At 45.1% G+C, this 22,394-nt stretch overlaps 1 protein-coding gene across 1 annotated transcript; it reads left to right on the forward strand.

Moving 5' to 3' along the window:
* The first annotated feature begins 88 nt into the window (after positions 1–88).
* LOC139374863 (V-type proton ATPase 116 kDa subunit a 3-like) lies at positions 89–21,250 on the forward strand. The gene is made up of 21 exons (XM_071116035.1): positions 89–257; positions 3,379–3,501; positions 4,166–4,244; positions 4,511–4,659; positions 4,901–4,996; positions 5,446–5,510; positions 6,387–6,513; positions 6,710–6,792; positions 6,973–7,066; positions 7,613–7,825; positions 13,535–13,688; positions 13,828–13,967; positions 14,486–14,643; positions 14,730–14,820; positions 15,264–15,382; positions 15,858–16,071; positions 16,226–16,339; positions 16,562–16,648; positions 16,875–16,995; positions 20,081–20,252; positions 20,612–21,250. Exons 2-21 carry the CDS (start codon positions 3,385–3,387, stop codon positions 20,694–20,696), a joined length of 2,478 nt encoding a protein of 825 aa, XP_070972136.1. The 5' UTR covers positions 89–257; positions 3,379–3,384; the 3' UTR covers positions 20,697–21,250.
* Positions 21,251–22,394: the final 1,144 nt, after the last annotated feature.

Below are 22,394 nucleotides of genomic sequence, written 5' to 3' on the forward strand. Positions count from 1 at the left end.
TACACACATTGTTATACAACGCAATGTGTGTGTGTGTGTGTGTGACAACACTGTCCCAGAATAACGGGGGGGGGGGTCAAATAGTTTCAGCCATCTAACGTCGTTATCTAACGTAACGGTCATCTGTACTGTAGTCCCTTTGTTTACATACATCTCTGCATCGTGCACGTTGCACCACCCCACCTGCTAGAGGGAGAAACGCTGGGATAGCATGCCCCAGTTAATAGACTGCTAACCGGCGAGCTACCGAGATAACGGTAAGTTACAGAAGTTCCTTTTCGGTCCAGGTAACCGTTATCGCCCTACGACGTGAAGACGTTTCGATTAAATGGTCAACCATCTCTATTTTTGACGGGCATGTGTACAGCTATGCGAGCCAACGTCGGCTAGCTTGCCTTTACCAGCTAGGTTACTGCTAGCCGTTTTGATGCTGCTGATTGATGGCCGCTAGCCAGTTTAGCGTCTCCTACTGCAACGATTCGGGACAGTGTTGCATGACTCCAAAAGAGAGTAGTTAGCGACATTGCCTCGTGGTGAGTAATTGTGTCGTCCTCGCATCGTATCCTAGCTAGCTATGCTGAATCCGATGAAACTAAAACTAGCCCATCACTGCCCCTAGGATTCCAGAGCTCTAGTTTCAGCGTTGATGTACTGTCTCTGCCTTCTTATTAACTGTAGCGGGGTGAACAGGCCGTGGCTCGGGTGGCTGAGGTCCTTGATTATCTAAATTGGCCTTCATGTGACACCGGGTGCTGTAGTTGTCCTGGAAGGAGGGCAAGCAGTGCGTCCCCGGTGATGCGTTGGGCTGGATGCCCCACCCTCTGGAGAGCCCTGCGGTTGTGAGCGGTGCAATTGTCGTACCAGGCGGCGATACAGCCCGACAGGATGCTCTCAATGGTGCATCTGTAGAAGTTAGTGAGGGTCTTAGGGGCCAAGCCGAATTTCTTCAGCCTCCTGAGGTCGCCTTCACCAAGCTGTCTGTCTGAATAGACCATTTCAAATCAAATTGTATTTGTCGCATAAGCCGAAATAAACAGGTTTAGACTTTACCGTGAAATGCTTACTTACAAACCCTTTCTCAACAATGCAGAGTTAAAACGTAAGAAAATCAGCACAAAAAAATAGTAACACAAATAAACAATAAACCCGGCTATATACAAGGAGTAACAGTACGAGTCAATGTGCATGGGAACAATGTAGTTAAGGTAATATCTACATGTAGGTAGGGGTAAAAGTGACTAGGCAGTCAGGATAGTTAATAAAGAGTAGTAGCACCGTATGTGAAAGTGTGTGCGTGAGCATATGTCTTGTGTGTGTGTATGTCTGTGTTGGAGTGTCAATATAAGTATATGAGTGTGCATAGAGTCAATGATAGTCAATGGGAAAGAAAGGGTCAATTAAATTCCAGGTAGCCATTTGATGGCTGTTCAGCAGTCTGAACAGTTACCTCTTTTCACGAGCCTTTTGGTACCAGACTTGGTGCTCTGGTACCGCTTGCTGTGCAGTAGCAGAGAGAACAGTCTATAACTTGGGTGGCTTGAGGTGTTTGACACTTTTACAGGCCTACCTCTGGATGGTAGGGAGCTTGGCCCCAATGATGTCCTGGGCCATCCGCACCACCCTCTGTGGCGTCGGATGCCAAGCAGTTTCCATACCAAGCGGTGATGCAGCCAGTCAAGATGCTCTCAAAGCTGTAGAACCTTTTCAGGATCTGAGGGGCCATTTCAGGTTGTCAGTGATGTGCACACCGAGGAACTTGAAACTTTTGACCCTCTCCACTGCGGCCCGTCAACGTGGATGGGGGTGCGCTCTTTCTGCTGTCTCCTGTAGTCCACGATCAGTTCCTTCATTTTGTTGACGTTGAGGGAGAGGTAATTTTCCTGGCACCACTCCGCCAGGGCCCTCACCTCCTGTCTCGCCTCCTGTCTCGTCGTTGTTGGTAATCAGGCTGTTGTGTCGTCAGCGAACTTGATGATTGAGTTGGCCACGCAGTCATGGGTGAACAGGGAGCACAGGAGAGAGCTGTACTCCCCTGTGGGGCCCCCGTGTTGGGGATCAGCGTGACGGTGGTGTAGTTTCCTACCGCCAGGAAGTCCAGGACCCAGTTGCACAGGGAGGGGTTCAGACCCAGGGCCTCCAGCTTGGTGATGAGCTTGGAAGGGGCACTATGGTGTTGAAGGCTGAGCTTTAGTCGATGAACAGCATTCTTACATAAGTATTTATCGTGCCCAGGTGGGATAGGTCAGTGTGCAGAGCAATGGCGATTGCATCATTCGTGTATTTGATATGCGAATTGCAGTGGGTCTAGGGGTGTGTCGGGGAAGGTGGAGGTGATATGATCCTTGACTAGCCTCTCAAAGCACTCCATGATGGCAGAAGTGAGTACTACGGGGCGATAGTCATTTAGTTCAGTTGCCATTCGCTTTCTTGGTTTACAGCAACAATGGCGGACATCTTGAAGCAAGTAGGAACAACAGAGTGGGATATGGAGAGATGCTCTGAAGCTTGGGATGCCGCCTGGGCCGGCAGCCTTGCGAGGGTTTACGCGCTAAAACGACTCGCTCACGTCGGCCACGGCGAACAAGAGCACACAGTCCTCGTGAGAGTCCATCACTGTTGAATACAGCCTGTACATGTTTCCTTGCTATGTCTTCCTCTAAGTAGGTCTGAATACTTAATTCTATCAATTTAATTAAATGGTAACTAGCTACTATTTATATTAGTAGTGATAGTACTTCCATGTATACTAAAGTGTACTACAGCTCTCTGATTTATTTTTCTTATTTGCAGTACATACGTGTGTGTGTGTGTGTGTGTGTGTGTGTTTTAGGGCCCCCGCTACGCCTCAGCTGACTTTGATTATAGGTTTGAGTGACTGTAGTATTTCATCAGTCTCTCTCTCATTACCATCTCTCAGTCACATGGGGTGGTATCCTGTTCTCTTCCCCTCATCTTAACTCAATTACTGTCCGGCCATCTGTCCCAGAGTCACATATTCGAGAAATGAACTTTTCTGTGTTCAGTAGCTCGCGACAACTCCTCCTGCCTGGTCTTATCTCTTCTTACTCTCCATCTTTCTCTTGATGCTTACACTCCTCTCCGGACGGTCTATATTAGCTTTTATTTATTGACATTTTTGTTACCGCTGTTAGTTAACCAACCTGACAGGTAAAGTTGAGAAGAAACACTTTTTTTTTTTTTTAGCCTGGTCCCAGATCTGTTTGTGTTCTTTGCGAACTCCATCGCTGGTCAGCGTCAGGCCAAACATTGACACTCAGGCTATTGTCTTTTTCCAATAATGAGTCTATCGGAAGTTTTGAACAGGTCATTTATAATGTCTTTTATAGTTGATTGTTTATTTGACACTCATTTCTGCAGGCCGCCATGGGCGCTTTCTTTCGGAGCGAGGAGGTCTGTCTCGTGCAGCTCTTTCTCCAATCGGGGTCAGCCTACAACTGCGTCAGCGAGCTTGGAGAGCTGGGACTGGTCGAATTCCGAGACGTGAGTTCTTAACTTTGACATTCTAGTATTGAACATCTATTGTAAACGCTGATAGTAGACTAATTAAACAATAAGCTTACTTGGCTTATAAATGTATAATTAACGTCAAAACCATAGATATCCTATTAAATTACCGGAGGGGCTATGCCACAAATCCTCAGTTCCAGACTGGGGTGAAAATATCAGCCATTGGGGTCAGTGAGAAATCCAAACCAGTCTAATTGGAATGAATGGTATTAAATGCATAGGAGATGCATTTCCTGCTTATACTTAAGCAGTAAAGTGAAATTAAGGTATGTAGTACGACATAAATTGTCTAAGTCCTATCATCAACTGATTTCAGCCAGTGTGTGGCTGTGAATTGACTGCATTGTTTGAATGGAGTGTTGGGATATTGGCAGTTAATCTGGAACAAATAACGGGATTATTCCTCTAAGACTGTATGGCTGGCTAGCTAGCTAGCGAACATACAGTGCAGATAATATTCACATTCATTGTTTTACACAATTATCTTATTACAGTACTGGCAAACTATGGTTGACCAACTCCCTTACTAAAATGGCTGACTTTTTAATCCGTCATAAGAAGGCTCACGTCCATTCTAGTATTCTAACTCCTCCTCTTCTTCCTTCTCCTTCTTTTCTTCCCCTCCCCTACACTCCAGTTGAACCCCAATGTCAACTCGTTCCAGAGGAAGTTTGTGAACGAGGTGCGGCGCTGTGAGGAGATGGAGAAGACCTTCAGTGAGTCTCTGACCTCTGACCTTCACACCATACGATCAGAGAGCATTCCCATATGGGATATTCATCAAGCCTCCTCTACATATCCTCACTTCCTCTTTGATAATCTGCACCTGATGTCCACTTGCTCCCTCGCCCCTCTTCCACTCTCCTTTTCTGCGCATCTTCTTTCCCTTCTCCATCCCTCCATCCGCGCTTCTGTTCATCGCCTACTCCGTTCATTCATCTCTCCGCCCCACCTTTCCTTCTCTTCGTCCCTCTCTCCCCAGCGTACCTGGAGCAGGAGATCGTTCGGTCCCTGTTCCCCCCGCAGGCGGGTCCTCTCCCCACCCCCAGCCCTTTGCCCGCCGCCCCCCAGCCCAGAGAACTCATGGCCATCGAGGAGGAGAGCGAGAGGCTGGCCCGGGAGCTACGAGAGGTGAGGAGGGGAGAAAGAGAAGCTAGGAGGGGGGAGAAAATGGGAGAGGAAGTGAGGGGGAGAGGTACTGAGAAAGGAGGGGGCATTGTTTTCCTACTTTGAAAATATATCCCTCCTTAGACATTCCAGTCGAAACGTTGCAATTGACTCTACAGGACCATATACAGCTGTACGCCAGGTTATTTTTGATTCCTTTCATTGTTTGGGCTATTCATACTGTTCTGCTGTCTGATTGGTCCAGGTGTCCAGGAACAGAGACTGCCTGATGAACCAGCTGATCCAGCTCAGCCAATACAGAGGGGTTCTGATCCAGACACACACTCTCACTGTCTCACAGGTAGGAACGACAGCTCGCAGCATGGCCTCTAATCACCTCACAGGTATGAACTACAGATCCCAGTGTTCTCTCTGCTGCTCTGTGGTCGGCCATTGTTGCACTCACACGCTCTTGGAATTCTGAGTTTCCAATGTCAAAAAAAAACGATTCAAGTAAACCTCGGTTATTTTCAAACGGGATGGGCCAAGTTTCCGAGGAACTCATGAACACAGCAGATGTGTATGGAAAAGCGTTGATTTCTTTAGCTGAAGCTTTCATTCTGATAAAGGACATTGACGGCCAAAACATCATGATTTTACCTCGAATTTGATAAATAAAAAGGATCAAGATTAGAATTTTAAGCGAGAGTTGCACCTATTCCTTCCAAATGTTCTCTTGATTTTTGGTTGTACTTATTCTCTCATTGGTTGAGCGCCTTGTACTCTTCTCCCATCTCCCTCTCTTGTCAGGCTCATCCTCCCTCTACTCTGGAGACTGCTGCCTTACTGGACAACAGACAAGACATCAGGCTGAGGTGACAGACGGACAAATATATATATATATATATTAATCAGTGGAGGCTGGTGGGAGGAGCTATAGGAGGACGGGCTCGTTGTAAAGACTGGGACGGAATCGATGGAAATACATCAAACATATGGAAACCACGTTGGACTCCGTTCCGCCCATTCCATTCCAGCCGTTACAAAGGAGCCTGTCCTCCTATAGCTCCTCCCACCAGCCTCCTCTGATATCAATCACTTCATTGTCAATGGCTGCATCTCAAATAGAACCCTGCTTCCTATGCGGTGGTCTGGCTCTGGTCAAAAGTAATGCACTATAAAGGCAATTGGGCTGGGTGCCATTTGGGAAGAACACTATCCAATGGACTTTCCCTGCTGGCTTGACAAGCAGCCTAAATAGAGTTCGCATTGCAATATATAAAAGAGAATATGTGATCAGCAAAAGGGGTTGCGTCCCAAGTGGCATTCTATTCCCTAAGGGCCCCGGTCAAAATAAGTACACTATATAGTGAATAGGTTGCCATTTGACGCAACCAGTGTCAAGAGGAGAAAAGATGAAAGATATTTGGTCAAATGTTATTTGTATATTCCGGATTTTCATACGATCAATAGACTATCTGTTGATAAGCAACTGCTTTCTAAGGTTAGGGTTAGGTTAAGCATAAGGTTAAGGTTTAAAGTTGGGGTTAGAGTACGGGTTAGGATAAGGGTCAAGGTTAAGATAAGGGTCAAGGTTAAGATAAGGGTCAAGGTTAGGGTTAGAGCTAGGGTTAGGGTTAGTAGATAGTTGGTCGAAATGTTACTGATAGTCAGTAGACAGGCGGACTATCCAAATAAAGTGTTACCGGGTATTTTTTTCCCTCGCGTGTCTTCTTCCGTCTCCTTCCCAGTTTTGTGGCTGGCGTGGTCCACCCGTGGAAGGTTCCGTCGTTTGAGCGGCTGCTCTGGCGAGCGTGCCGCGGTTACATCATCGTCGACTTCAGGGAGATGGAGGAGAGGCTGGAGCTTCCTGAAACGGTAACAAATGAGAGGGTGGACAGTAGAGGGATGAATACAGGAAATAAGGAATAAAGATGGACGAGCCAAGGAAAGAATGTCGGAGGATCCTTATGAAGAATGGACGTATTTCCCTTTCCACACACATCAGCAAAATTATGTTTCCCCCCTTCTAAATCCCACTTCCTTACTTTATTTTTTTTACGACCAATCACAGGGTGAGATGGTCCAGTGGACAGTTTTCCTCATCTCTTTCTGGGGCGAGCAAATTGGACAGAAAGTCAAGAAGATCTGTGATTGGTTAGTGAGAGCAGATCCAAAGTTTCTAACAATTTTCAGTTACATGTTGAATTTGTCTAATTTATTGTCTAATCTAATGATTCTTGGTCTCCTTTTTTTTCTTACCCCTTCTCTCTCTCTCTCTTCCTGTCTCTCTTTCTTTCTTTCCTCCGTCTCTTTCTTCTTCTGTCCTTCTCTCAGTTTCCACACCCACACCTTTGACTACCCAGAGGGCACGACGGAGAGAGAGAAGATTCTGCACGGGCTGCAGGGAAGGATAGTAGACATCAAAACGGTAAGAAAAGAGAGCGAGATTGAGCGATAGAGAGAGATGGGCAGAGACGAGCAGATCATTTTGAGCTGGAACAGTTTTCTGTGTCTTCGTCAGTCGTCATCGATGTTGGGTAGATATCAGGCTACTCCTGTTCTATCTTGGGCTCCCGAGTGGCGCAGTGGTCTAAGGCACTGCATCTCAGTGCTCGAGGTGTCACTACAGAACCTGGTTCGATTCCAGGCTGTATCACAACCGGCCGTGTTTGGGAGTACCATAGGGCGGCGCACAATTGGCCCAGCGTCGTCTGGGTTTGGCCGGGGTAGGCTGTCATTGTAAATAAGGATTTCTTCTTAACTGACTTGCCTAGTTAAATAAAGTTTAAATTTAAAAAAATACTCCTATGGCAGCACCCTGGTTTGTTAACCTCTTCCTCTTCGCCATGATTTATTTCAGGTCTCCCAGACAGGAGGTTCTGCCCCAGTGGAAGGTGTTCATTAGAATGGTTCTCATTCTATTTGTATGGATTCTTATCTATTCTGTGTTTATTAAACCCCTTCCTTCCCTCAGGTCCTCTCCCAGACGGAACACTACCTGCAGCAGTTGCTGTGTCGCTCGATGGCCGTGCTGCCCCAGTGGAAGGTGCGAGTCCAGAAGTGTAAGGCCGTCCAGGCCGTGCTCAACCTCTGCAGCCCCTCCGTCACTGACAAGTGTCTGATCGCCGAGGCCTGGTGTCCCGTCAGGAAACTGCTACTGTTGCAGAGCGCCCTGATAGAAGGAACGGTGAGAGAGGAGGGAGGGGAGGAGATAGAGAAGGGATGGGCAAATGGCGGCTTTCTCTCTCTCTCTTTTTTTTCTCTCTTTTTTAGCTTTTGTAAGCCCTTGGATCAATTTCCAAAAACATTTATTTTTGTATTTCTTTTAAGAACTCAGTCGAGGTCTCAATTTACGAGTTAGAATAGTAGAATATACAAGGTGCAATTTCTACTTTTGGTTGTGCATCAGCAGTTTTTCCTCTTGTTATGTCAGTCACTGACAGTCACTCAATTATCCATGTCAGCTCATCATTTTTAGATTGGTAAATTAGTCTGTGAAATAATCTGTCTGTAACCAATTGTTGGACAAATGACTTGTGTCATACACAAAGTAGATGGTCTAACCGACTTGCCAAAACTATAGTTTGTTAACAAGAAATTTGTGGAGTGGTTGAAAAACGAGTTTTAATGACTCCAATCTAAGTGTATGTAAGGGAATACCCCCCTGAAATGGACAAAAATGAATGGGAAGTCATTGGCACTGGACAAACCATATACACGGTGTCCAATACCACTCAATTCGGCGTCGTTTCGTGTAAAGTTGATTGCAAATGCCATATGGCAAATGCCAGTTGTAACACTTTAAAAATCCAACAGTTGGCGAGTGCGTTCCACCTTGGTTTTTCATATTGGAAATGTAACCTACAAGTCAACATCCAAAAGCAAAATTTTGAAAAAGTGAATTTTTTTTCAAAAACGTATCACCCCCCAAAAAAGTGCTTTCTGGACCGTTTTTCGAAATTCTTTCGATTTTTGTGTCAATTACACATGTATAAGAACTGTATGAATATACTTTTGTAAAATGTTATTATCATATTTTTTTATTTTGTTTTACTTGTGCATAAGGAATATGATTTGTCCATTTGCAATATGATTTCATAGGAAGTCAAAAGTCAGAGTCAAAAGTCACTTTTTTTGGGGCCAAATGCCATAAGAAATTTGACATGCTCAAAAATCATGCAGAAATGCAAAATTGAATGCCCTGATGAACTGGGGATGGCCAGGCAGTGATTGTTGTTCCTTTCCATCACTCGTTGTGTTGATTTCATCATGTCCATTTGGTGATGTTTTTTTCACTATAGAATCATATTGCAAATGCACGTGCATTTGCAATATGTTTCAATGGGAATTTACCATCACGAATTTGGCATGCTCAAAAGTCAAACTATACTTTGCTCAAACTATACTTTTAATATCATATATATTTTTTTTTCACTTGTGCATAAGGCATATGTTTTGTCCATTTGCAATATGATTTCATAGGAAGTCAAAAGTCAAAGTCAAAAGTCACTATTTTTGGGGCCAAATGCCATAAGAAATTTGACATGCTCAAAAATCCTGCAGAAATGCAAAATTGACTGGCCTGATGAACTCGGGATGGCCGGGCAGTGATAGTTGTTCCTTTCCATCACTCGTTGTGTTGATTTCATCATGTCCATTTGGTGATGTTTTTTCACTATAGAATCATATTGCAAGTGCACGTGCATTTGCAATATGTTTCAATGGGCATGTACCATCATGAATTTGTCATGCTCAAAAATCCTGCAAAAATGCTAAATTGACTGGCCTGATGAACACAGGATGGCCGGGCATTGATAGTGGGTCTTCTCCATCGCTCATTGTGTTGATTTCATTATGTCCATTTGTTTATGTTTTCTCACTTTTGCAAAGTCACTGTGCATTTGCAATATGGTTCATTGGGCATTTACCATCACGAATTTGTCATGCTATAAAAATCCTGCAGGAATGTGATATTGACTGGCCCGATGAACTCGGGATGGCTGGGCAGTGATTCTGGTTCATCTCAATCGCTCGTTAGGGTTGATTTCAGAATGTCACTTTGGTGATGGTACCTCACTGTTTAAACATATTGCAAATGGACAAGAGTCACCAGCAAGTCACCGTCCATCAGTCAATTAGATATCATTCTGACACCAAACTGATACAAACTGACACCAAACACACTTTTTCCAACTCGTTTATTAGCCAACTATCGCATACTTCAGAGCTGGCCCAAAATTCACAACGCCTTCGGTTCAAACCATAAAAAAAACATAAAACACGTAGTTACGTTCTAGCTGCGGGTCCATTTCTGATGTTATGTGTAGGCCTAGCTGAGGCGACCCCGAATCCCAAGTTTCGGCTCGATAGGTCATTTGGTGTCCGAGCAAGACCCTAATTGGTGCTGAAAATCCACTTTTTTCCATGACTTGCTACGGGGTCCTTGAATGAGCTATCGGACAGGAACGTTGGGGTCCGTCTATATAGGCCGAGACGGTCGCAATGCACCTAGTCTTGCGACTCTGGGACATTTCTAAATGTCGTCATTTTCGTGATGCAAAAATTAATTGAAGTCATTGCAAATGTACGAGGCTGTTTCTCGGTCCGAGAACCTTCTAGAGCCACGTAACTCACCACGCACTATCGACCTGAGGTCTAGAACAGGTTTCTAAAGTTTCGGAACTCTAGGTCTGACGGTTCTTTAAAAGTTCCAACAAGGTTAACTAATGCAGGCAGTGTATGTCTCTACGCACCTCAATGGGTCCCTCCTTCCAAGCTGTGTGTGTGTGTGATTTAGTTTTCCTTTGAAATTTTATGGGAAAAATGACTGATTTACAGTTCATGGGGGTTGCCTAATCACACATATGAAGTTTTGGACAGATCTGACTTTTTTAACCCTTTAGCCCCTGAGACACCAATTATGGCACTTCCGGTTGGCACAGGAAGCTATAAGTCAACACGTATCCTCATTGGGTTATGCTTTTGCAGAATCCTGAGTTTTAAGTCTTTACGTTAAGAACTGACTGATTTACACAGGCTTGAATGCACTATGTCTATCAAACTGCAGGCAGGGTATGGATATACACTTTTAGGGTGATTTTAACCACTTCCGGTTGGTCCAGGAAGCTTAGAATCAACACAGGTAGACCTCATAGTGGCCTGATGGACTGTTACCGAAGACAGGTTCATACGGCATTCATAACCCATATAGGCTTCAGGTTGAATTTAGGGGTGCAGGCAATGTATTCCTATGGGGAGAGATGTCATTGTAATCTGTGAGATCAAAAAACCCTGATTTACTGTTAAGGGTTAATGCCACACGGTCAAGGTTAGGCTTGCACGGATCGAGAGGACCTTAGGAACGTACCTGAGGTCGAATTGTGCTTCTCACCCTAACGGTTCTCTCACTGTCACCCAAAAGCAAATGACGTTGTGGGGCAGGCTTAATTTTGGGCCTAATTTTTTTCACGGTCGCTGCACTCAGAGCGAGCTACGGTCAAGCGGGGCGTCTCGTTGAACTCGGCACAGTCTGGAGACTATGGTGATGCCATTTTGTTGATGGTCCCTCTCCGTTTAAACATATTGCAAATGTACAAAAGTCAACTAGCAAGTCAGTGTCCATCAGAGCGAGCTACGGTCAAGCGGGGCATCTCGTTGAACTCGGCACGGCCTAGAGAATATGGAAATGCCATTGCAGGCTCTGTGTGTCTTTAAGCACCACACTTTGTCACTCCATCCTTGCTGTGTGTGTGTGCCTGTGTGTGTGTGTGAGAGAGAGCTTTTCTTTGACATCTGTTGGGAGAAATTACTGACTTACAGTTCATGGGGGTTGCCTAATCACACATATGAAGTTTTGAAAAGATCTGACCTTTTTAACCCTTGGAAAAAGCCACTATGACACCATTTAAGGCACTTCCGGTTGGCACAGGAAGCTACAAATAAACTCATATCCTGATTGGGGTATGCCTTTACAGAATCCTGAGTTATAAGTCTTTACGTTAAGAACTGAGTTATTTACAGAGGGTTTAGTGAGTGTGTGTTATTTCAGAAAATCATAGAAAATCACAGAAATCTCGCAGAGCTCCGCAGCACACTTTAAAAAGATTTGTATGAACACCCTGCAACTGGATCTGTAACTGTTTAAAAATACAAACACCTATTTTTGAACATCACCAATTTGACATTGTACGATTTCTCTTAAATGACGATAGATAAATGGCTGGTTCTTTTTTTATTGACACCGGAGGCTCCTTGACTTTGACGTGAAGTGGAAAAATAATTTCTCTATTTTCATTTTGGACCTTTTTTCCCAGAAAAATGGCCATAATTCAAAAACCGTTGAGGCTTAGACACCATCTTGTTCGGGGCCAACTCCCCATTATGCCAAACCTACGCTCACCAAGTTTCGGCTTCAAAATATTTTCCGTTTTGGAGATAGGCCACGTCGTGATTCGTGATGTTTTGTACATTTGCAATATGATTGCTTTTGCCCTCTTGTGGGATTTTCCGGGACAGCGGAAAAATGACCAAAATTTGATTATTTTATTAAACGGAAACCGAATGTCCGATAAAGTTCGTTTGATGACTTCCCGGTAGGTCCGGCCCTGCCTCTCGGGCCGACGCCGTCCGCGAATTTTAGAAACGTTTTCGGACGTCTGGTAAGGGACCGTACATTTGCAATATGGACTTTCTCACTAACCATACAGCAAATGTCAAAATGTTCCCTTAAGGTATGTAAACTTCCGAATTCAACTATATATACAATTCCTGGAGGCTGCAAATGACCATTTTGTCCATGGCCTGCATACTCACCAGACATGTCACCCATTGTGCATGTTTGGGTTGCTCTGGATTGACGTGTACAGCAGCATGTTCCAGTTCCCGCCGATATCCAGCAACTTCGCACAGCCATTGAAGAGGAGTGGGACAACACTCCACATGCCACAATCAATAGCTAATCCATAGATTAGGGTCTAATTTAATTATTTTAATTGACTGATTTCCTTCTGTGACCTGTAACTCAGTAAAAACGTAGAAATTGGGCTCCCGAGTGACACAGCAGTCTAAGGCACTGCATCTCAGTGCTAGAGGCGTCACAACAGACCCTGGTTCGTTCCCGGGCTGTATCACAACCGGCCGTGATCGGCAGTCCCATAGGGCGGCGCACAATTGACCCAGCGTCGTCCGGGTTAGAGAAGGGGTTTGGGTGGGGGGGGGCTTTACTTGGCTAATTGCGCTCTAGTTACTCCTCGTGACGGGCCGGGCGCCTGCAGGCTGACCTCGGTCGTCAGGTGAACAGTGTTTCCTCCAACACATTGTTGCGGCTGGCTTCCGGGTTGAGCGGGCGGGTGTTAAGAGCGGGCGGGCGGGCGGGTGTTGACTGGTCACGTTTCGGAGGATGCATGACTCGACCTCCGCATCCCAAACCCACTTCGGGAGTTGCAGAGATGAGAGAAGATCGAAATTGGGGAGGAAAAAAGAGGGTAAAATACCAATAAATAAATAATATAATAATTTGAAAAAAATCTTTGAAATTGTTGCATGTTGCTTTTATATTTTTTGTTCAATGTAGTTTAACTGCACAGATGGATTGATTGCACAAATCAGTCGACTACATGTGTGTGTATGGATGTGGGTACGCAGACCCGCAAGTTTACTGCAGCCCCTCATGACCAGTTAGGATTTTGTGTGGCCCCCACCCCCATCAAAGTTGCTCTGAGATGGGAGGGATAGGGAGGACAGGGATGATCAATGTGAAAGAATAGACAGGGATGATCAAGGTGAAAGAAATGAGACTTTTGGTCAGGTAGAAACGTCATAAGAATGCGTAATCAGATTTTGGTGTTATGATTACTTTAACAGGAATATCTCTCTCGCATCTCTCCCTCTCCCACAGAGGAAGAACGGTAGTGGTGTGGACTCATTCTATAACCGCCTCCCGGACCCCAGCACTACTCCTCCCACCCTCTTCCACACCAACTCCTTCACAGCCGGCTTCCAGAGCATTGTAGACGCATACGGTGTTGCCAGATACAGAGAGGTCAACCCAGGTATATATATATATATACATACACACAAACACACACACACACACACGAAAACTCAACAGTCATCCACCAACTCTGTCAACCCTAACTCTCGCTCTGTGTATGTTTTGTGTGTTTGTCCCTCCTGTGGCTCCGTCCGTAGCGGTGTACACCATCATCACCTTCCCCTTCCTGTTTGCGGTGATGTTTGGGGACGTGGGCCACGGCCTCCTCATGACCATGGCCGCACTCTGGATGGTGCTGCAGGAGAGAGACCTCAATCTCAGGACCAACGACAACGAGGTACACACAGCTTACCACTCTCCTTGTGGATGGTACTACAGGAGAAAGACCCGAAACTCAGGACTATTTTATTTAAAAAAATAAAAAATGTTATTTATTTAAATCGGCAAGTCAGTTAAGAACAAATCCTTATTTACAATGACGGCTTGGATTCGAATTTACAATCACGGCCTGGATTCGAACCAAGGTGTCTGTAGTGACGCCTCTAGCACTGAGATGCAGTGCCTTAGACCGCTGCGCCACTCGGGAGCAACAAGGTAAACAGGAGGAGGGGAGAGCCCTCTAATGCAGGGGTGGGCGACTCCAGGGTGTGTCACCCATCAGGCGCCAGAGGACTGGAGCTGAAGCTAGAGCCTCTTCCCAAACACACAATCATCCCAGTTTCCTGTCTCTAGTTTGTCTTCATGTAAAATCAGTACTGGAAATGAAAGTGTTTCAACTGGCCCAGCCACACACTGTACCCGTCTTGACCTCATCCAACTGAAGAGCAACTCTCTCTCTCTCTCACTCTCTCTCAGATCTGGCAGATGATGTTTGGTGGTCGGTATCTGATCTTGTTGATGGGTCTATTCTCTATCTACACCGGAGCCGTCTACAACGAGTGTTTCAGTAAAGGCCTCAGCCCCTTCCCGTCGGGATGGCACCTACAACCTATGTTCCAGCACTACAACTGGACGTAAATGGATACACACACACACATGTATGCGTACACACACACAGACGCACACACACACTAACATTGTCCTCTCCATTCTGTGTCAGTGATGAGACTCTGAGAGAGAACCAGTATCTTACTCTGGACCCGAACGTGACCGGAGTGTTCCAGGGACCCTATCCGTTTGGCATCGACCCGGTAACTAACTCTAAACTACATCCGTCCATCTCTTTTATCTATATCGGTTTGGCCTATTTTCCCGTTCGATGTCTTCATTCCATACTGAATGAGCCGGCACTGGGAACCCCCTTGAAACATGTATCCAAGCTCTTTCATACTGCTGCTTTGGAGTGAGTCGGCTCTGGTGATGCCACATCAACATTTTTCAGGACTGAGTCAAATGAAAACATGGCGTTAACATTACGCAATTCCATTTCCTTTTATTGTCCTGCAATGGCGATTACTAACAGGCATAGGCCTATAACCGTACAAATATGTTAGGTACTGTGCTGGTTTCAAAAAGAAATGAAAAGAGAAACAAAACTAAACGTAAAGAAACTTTCTTGTGTGCGGAATACTTGAATTCGACACATTCCAAAACAATGTTTGTCGTGCTCTGTTTTCTGACCTTTGACCTGTAGATCTGGCGGCTGGCCAACAACCACCTGACGTTCCTGAACTCGTACAAGATGAAGATGTCCGTCATCATCGGGGTCGTCCACATGACTTTCGGAGTCTGCCTGTCCTTTTTCAACTACATGTAGGTCTCCACTTCCACTCCGACACAAACACTTCAACCCTAAAACCATTACCGTAACAAATGAACAGTGATTTACAGTGGGGCAAAAAAGTATTTAGTCAGCCACCAATTGTGTAAGTTCTCCCACTTAAACACTTCAACTATGACAGACAAAATGAGGGAAAAAAATCCAGAAAATCACATTGTAGGATTGTTTATGAATTTATTTGCAAATTGTCTGTCATAGTTGAAGTGTACCTATGATGAAAATTACAGGCCTCTCTCATCTTTTTAAGTGGGCGAACTTGCACAATTGGTGGCTGACTAAATACTTTTTTGCCCCACTGTATATATACCGTAGTCTACATCTTTTGGCACTATATCTTCTAACCCTATGAATTGAGGTTTGTATTATAATGAACCCGGTCTTTTCCAAGGAGACCTTAGTAACACATCTGATCACAGTCATGTTCTTTGTCTCTCTCACACCCTCCAGTCACTTGAACCAGCTGAGCAGTGTGTTCCTGGTACTGATCCCAGAGCTGTTGTTCATGCAGTGTCTGTTTGGCTACCTGGTCTTCATGGTGTTGTTGAAGTGGGTGGTGTTCAGCCCCCAGGACTCCGACCTGGCCCCCAGCATCCTCATACACTTCATAGATATGTTCCTGTTCACTGAGAATGAGGATAATCCGCCCCTCTACCGTGGACAGGTGAGACGCGCACACACGTCACGTGTGGACGGCAGACAGACATGCACGCACACACGTGATCGTACCTGTCCTCTCCACCTAGCTGCATTGAAGCTCTAGCAATGGACAACTTGAACGAATGTCTGTTTCTCTTCTGTCCCCTCCCTCCCTCTAGATGATAGTCCAAAGGGTCCTGGTGGTGGTCGCTCTGGCGTCAGTGCCTGTCCTGTTACTAGGGAAACCACTCTATCTCTACTACAACCACAGGAGACGAGCCAACACAAGAGGGGTAAGGGGGGGAGGGAGAGAGAGAGAGAGAGAGAGAGAGTGAGAGAGAGAGAGAGAGACCGGGATTGGAAGTGGATAACTACATTTTTGCTTGTAGGCGAAGGAGTTAAGTGTGTGTGATTGAGACATGAAGCCTGTTTACCCCACTGAGTCATTGGTTCTAGACCTCAACCCTCTGATTGTAAGTAATAGATGCCACATGTCGTGTGTGTGTGTGCGACAGGGAGAAGGGCGCCACCTTGTGACGGACACCAGCTCCATCAACGCGTTACAAGGAGACCTGGAGGAAGGAGGAACCAGAGAGGAGGAGGTGAGGGAGAGGGAGGGGTAGAAAGTAGGAGGGTTCATTTGAGGAAACTGGGTCTTGTTAATTAATGTAAACCGTACCAAAAGGTTTTTCAACTGAAAACGAAAATGGGTGTTTCTTATTGGACAAGGTAGTCCCTCCAGGTTTCGGTCTGTGTCTCGTAAATATGGACCAGGGCTAAGTGTTGATTTGGGATTCTGGTTTTAACCCTTTCTCTCCTCCCCTGCAGGAGTTTGATACAGCGGATGTGTTCATGCACCAGGCCATCCACACTATAGAGTACTGTCTGGGCTGCATCTCCAACACAGCTTCCTATCTACGACTGTGGGCCCTCAGCCTCGCACATGCACGTGAGTCTCACTCTCTCTCTCACACACTCACACAGTCACATTGTGCCAGTGACGTTTGTGCCTGTGTGTGACATTGTCATAACACACACGCACACACATAAACTTAAATCTTAAGTCTCCTGCTTTATCTACACACGTCTCAATTGTTTTTCAAATCCATCCTTCATGGCACTGATCTGAAAGAACTGACCAGGTGAAAGCTGGCCTAATGATGAAAGGGGGGATACCTAGTCAGTTGGACAACTGAATGCATTTAACCCAACCCCTCTGAATCAGAGCGGTGCGGGGGGGGGGGGGGGGGCTGGCCTTGAATCCAGCTTCCATCACATGACTTTCTTTCACCTGTCAAGTACTTCCGAATCAGAATAGATAAAGGGCGGGAGACAAGGAGAAGACTACTTATTTTATTTTTTTTTATCAGGAAACCCTTTTCCTATCACCTTTAAGCAATCGAAAGAGAGCCCACATTCTATTCCCAAGTTGACTCCAAATGTTGAACGATGCCAACATAGCACTGCAGTTCATGGACACACAGTATGTTGTGGTTGAGTCCAAAACTAAAAGGCTATCGGGATGCCATTTTGAATGCAATATCCAATATAACATAAGTAACATAACTATTACAGCATCGAGTCGTCTTGGGTATGATGCTACAAGCTTGGCACACCTGTATTTGGGGAGTTTCTCCCATTCTGCTCTGCAGATCCTCTCAATCTCTGTCAGGTTGCGGCACAGCTATTTTCAGGTCTCTCCAGAGATGTTCGATCGGGTTCAAGTCCGGGCTCTGGCCCAGCCACTCAAGGACACACTTGCCCCAAAGCCACTCCTGCGTTGTCCTGTCGGAAGGTGAACATTCGCTGCAGTCATAGGTCCTGAGCGTCTTAACAGGTTTTCATCAAGGATCTCTCTGTACTTTTCTCCGTTCATCTTTGCCTTGATCCTGACTAGTCTCTCAGTCCCTGCTGCTGAAAAACATCCCCACAGCATGCTGCTGCCACCACGCTTCACCGTAGGGATGGTGCCAGGTTTCCTCCAGACGTGCCGCTTGGCATTCAGGCCATAGAGTTCAATATTGTCTTCATCAGACCAGAGAATCTTATTTCTCATGGTCTAAGAGTCTATAGGTGCCTTTTGGCAAACTCCAAGCGGGCAGTCATGTGCCTTTAACCGATGAGTGGCTTCTGTCTGGCCACTCTACCATAAAGGCCTGATTGGTGGAGTGCTGCAGAGATGGTTGTCCTTCTGGAAGGTTCTCCCATCTCCACAGATGAACTCTCGAGCTCTGTCAGAGTGACCATTATGTTCTTGGTCACCTCCCTGACCAAGGCCCTTCTCCCCCAATTGCTCAATTTGGCTGGGCAGCCAGCTCTAGGGCGGAATGATGTAGGCCACTTTCTTCTTGGGGACCTTCAATGCTCCAGAAATGTTTTGCTACCCTTCCCCAGATCTGTGCCTCAACACAATCCTGTCTCGGCTCACTACGGAAAATTCCTTCGACCTTATGGCTTGGTTTTTGCTCTGACATGCACTGTCAACTATGGGACCTTATATATAGACAGGTGTGTGTCGTTCCAAATCATGTCCAATCATTTGAATTTACCACAGGGGGACTCCAAGTTGTAGAAACAGCTTAAGGATGGTCAATGGAAACAGGCTGGACCTGAGCTCAATTTCAATTATCATAGCAAAGGGGTGGAATCCTTACGTAAAAAAATGTCATACATTTTAGTTTGAGGATTTTTGATTTATTTAATCCATTTTAGAATAAGGATGTAACGTAACACAATGTGGAAAAAGTCAAGGGCTCCAAAGTTTTGGCCGGTACTGTACACATATCTTCACTACCGTTCAAAAGTTAGGGGTCACTTAGAAATGTCCTTGTTTTTGAAAGAAGAGCAAATGTGTTGTCCGATAAAATAACATCAAAATGATCAGAAATAGTGTAGACATTGTTAATGGTGTAAATGACTATTGTAGCTGGAAACTGCAGATTTTTTTAAAATGGAATATGTAGGCCCATTATCAGCAACCATCACTCCTGTGTTCCAATGGCACGTTGTGTTCGCTAATCCAAGTGTATCATTTCAAAAGGCTAATTGATCATTAGAAAACCCTTTTGCAATTATGTTAGTACAGCTGAAAACTGTTGTCCTGATTAAAGAAGCAATACAACTGGCCTCCTTTAGACTAGTTGAGTATCTGGAGCATCAGCATTTGTGGGTTCGATTACAGGCTCAAAATGTCCATAAACAAATAACTTTCTTCTGAAACTGTCTATTCTTGTTCTGACAATTGAAGGCTATTCCATGCGAGAAATTGCCAAGAAACTGAAGATCTCGTACAACGCTGTGTACTACTCCCTTCACAGAACAGCGCAAACAGGCTCTAACCAGAATAGAAAGGGGAGTGGGAGACCCCGGTGCACAACTAAGCAAGAGGACAAGTACTTTAGAGTGTCTAGTTTGAGAAACAGACAAACAGACAAGTCAACTGGCAGCTTCATTAAATAATACCCGCAAAACACCAGTGTCAACGTCAACAGTGAGAGGCGATTCCTCTGTCCAGAGGGTGTTCTTTTGCCGATCTTAATCTTTTCTTTTTTTTGGCAACTCTGCCTAGAAGTCCAGCATCCCGGAGTTGCCTCTTCACTGTTGTCAATGTCTAGACTGCTTTTCTTTCAAAAACAAAGACATTTCTAAGTGACCCCAAACCTTTGACAGTAGTGTACATTTTAAGCAGCTCTTCTACATACATAATCATTTATATATTTGTGTGACCTGGTGATTATATAAAAAAAGAGCCACATATTTGTATGCTCTTTGCTAAATGGAAAAGTGACAGCCTACTTATGGTGCCTTCAAGACAACTGGGAACTCTTTAAAAAAAACAAGGTCAAATCATGACGTCAGTGAGCTTCAGGTCGGCGCTCTAGAAAGATGACAGTTTCCGAGTTGGATGACCGTTCAAAATGATTTTTCCCATTCGGAGCTAGTTTTTCTCAGAGTTACCAGTTGTCTTGAACTCACTCAAGTCAGAGTTCCCAGTAGTTTTGAGTACGGCATAATACCAGTTGTGTGTGTTGCAGAGCTGTCGGAGGTATTATGGGTGATGGTGATGCGTATCAGCCTGTCGTGGCAGGGCTACGTGGGATCTGTAGTTCTAGCCGTCATCTTTTCCTTCTTCGCCACACTCACCGTCTCCATCCTGCTCGTCATGGAGGGGCTGTCCGCGTTCCTGCACGCGCTCAGATTGCACTGGTGGGTCACACACACACACACACCCTGTTGCCCCTCACTTTCATTCACATACCTAACTGTTGCCCCTCAATGTTTTCCATCTCTCACGCCCACAAACACAACCAGTTGATTTGTATCCCACGCATGCACAGCACACATGGGGACATGTGAAACTTCTCAGCCTGAAGTGTCGCAGAATTGTGAGCGTTTCGGTGGCGCTTCGGGAGGGCAGTCACGTGTGCTAGCAAAGCAGAGATGCTTGGTTCGAGCCTCAGCTCGAGCCACGTCAGGAGGAAGTGGTCGTCGCTGAATAAGCAGCGTGACGTCCTTCAAGCCACACCATTCTCCATCCCTAATATTCCTATTTTTCCTCTTCCCAGGGTGGAGTTCCAGAATAAGTTCTACAGTGGAACGGGATACAAGCTCAACCCTTTCTCCTTCTCCTCCATCCTGAACCCTGTATAGGATTTCAACACAGGACATTGTTACAGAGGAATTGCAGTACCTACACAGATATAGCCCAATAATAAGCTTGCATTGTTCTATATACCGCTTTCAACACAGGACGTTATGTTACATATGAAATACTGACAGATGTAGGGTGTTTGGGATGGCAACCTATTCCTTATATAGTGCACTACTTTTGACAAGAGCCCTATGGATCCTGGTCAAAGGTCGTGCACTATATAGGTTTTAGGGTTCCATTTCAGATACATGCATAGCCTAATAAGCTATTGTTTGATACTAACAATTTTTGACTTGAATTTTCATCTTGCAGATGGTATCCTTCTTAAAAAGGAGAGGAACTTGTGAATATAGTTAGCGTTTGTTTTGCTCAGGAAGCGGTTTTTGACTTGCAAGTTTCTCTTTAATGGTGAGCCTACAACAAAAATGGCTACTGTAGGAGTGCACTACGTTTCCCAGGGACAACTGGGGCACCATTTTGTGCATGGGAGCTTTCTATGTTATTACCACTTATAAATGAATGCCATTAAAGGATTGTTTTATAATCCCTAAAAGCTTGTGGATTGTCTCTACTTTACTGAAAATCCACTACAATGTTGAGTATAAACACGGCAGCAAACATAAATGATAGTTTAGATATCTACTTATTCAAGGGTTACTTTACTATTTTCTACATTGTAGAATGAAGACATCAAAACTATGAAATCATGTAACCAAAAAGTGTTAAATCAACATTTTATATTAGAGATTCTTCAAAGTAGCCACCTTTTGCACACTCTTGGCATAATCTCAACCAGCTTCATAAGGTAGTCAGTCACCTGGAATGAATTTCAATTAACGTGTGTGCCTTGTTAAAAGTTCATTTGTGTGATTTCTTTCCTTCTTAATGCATTTGAGCCAATCAGTTGTGTTGTGACAATGTAGGGGTGGTATATTATGGCAACAGCTCAAATAAGCAAAGAGAAACGACAGTCCATTACTTTAAGACATGAAAGGTCAGTCAATACGGAACATTAAGAACTTTGAACGTTGTTTTTGCAGTCGCAAAAACCATCAAGCGCTATGATGAAACTGGCTCTCATGAGGACCGCCACAGGAAAGGAAGACCCAGAGTTACCTCTGCTGCAGAGGATAAGTTCATAAGTGCTTCAGAGTTCAAGTAACAGACACATCAAAAATCAACTGTTCAGAGGAGACTGTGTGGATCAGGCCTTCATGGTCAAATTGCTGCAAAGATACCACTACTAAGAAGACTTGCTTGGGCCACGAAACACGATGGACAATAGAGCGGAGGAAATCTGTCCTTAGGTCTGATGAGTCTAAATTTGAGATTTGTGGTTCCAATATCCGTGTCTTTGTGAGACACAGAGTAGGTGAACGAATGTTCTCCGCATGTGTGGTTCCCACCGTAAAGCATGGAGGTGGTGGTGTGATGGTGCTTTGCTGGTGACACCGATTTATTTAGAATTTTAAAAAAAGGCACACTTAACCAGCATGGCTACCACAGCATTCTGCAGCAATAACGCCATCCCATCTGGTTTGCGCTTAGTGGGACTAGCATTTGTTTCTCAACAGGACAATGACCCAACACACCTCCAGACTGAGTAAGGTCTATTTGAGAGTGATGGAGTGTTGCATCAGATGACTTGGCTTCCACAATCACCTGACCTCAACCCAATTGAGATGATTTGGGATGAG

The sequence above is a fragment of the Oncorhynchus clarkii genome, chromosome 19, assembly GCF_045791955.1.
Source record: "Oncorhynchus clarkii lewisi isolate Uvic-CL-2024 chromosome 19, UVic_Ocla_1.0, whole genome shotgun sequence".
NCBI lineage: Eukaryota > Metazoa > Chordata > Actinopteri > Salmoniformes > Salmonidae > Oncorhynchus > Oncorhynchus clarkii.

Bases quoted from the DNA above. Each gene is read 5' to 3' on its own strand.
- LOC139374863 (XM_071116035.1), top strand. From the start codon at position 3,385: ATGGGCGCTTTCTTTCGGAGCGAGGAGGTCTGTCTCGTGCAGCTCTTT. The intron at 4,997-5,445 runs GTAGGAACGACA...CTCTCTTGTCAG, and splicing joins ACACTCTCACTGTCTCACAG to GCTCATCCTCCCTCTACTCT. The intron at 6,793-6,972 runs GTTAGTGAGAGC...TCCTTCTCTCAG, and splicing joins GTCAAGAAGATCTGTGATTG to TTTCCACACCCACACCTTTG.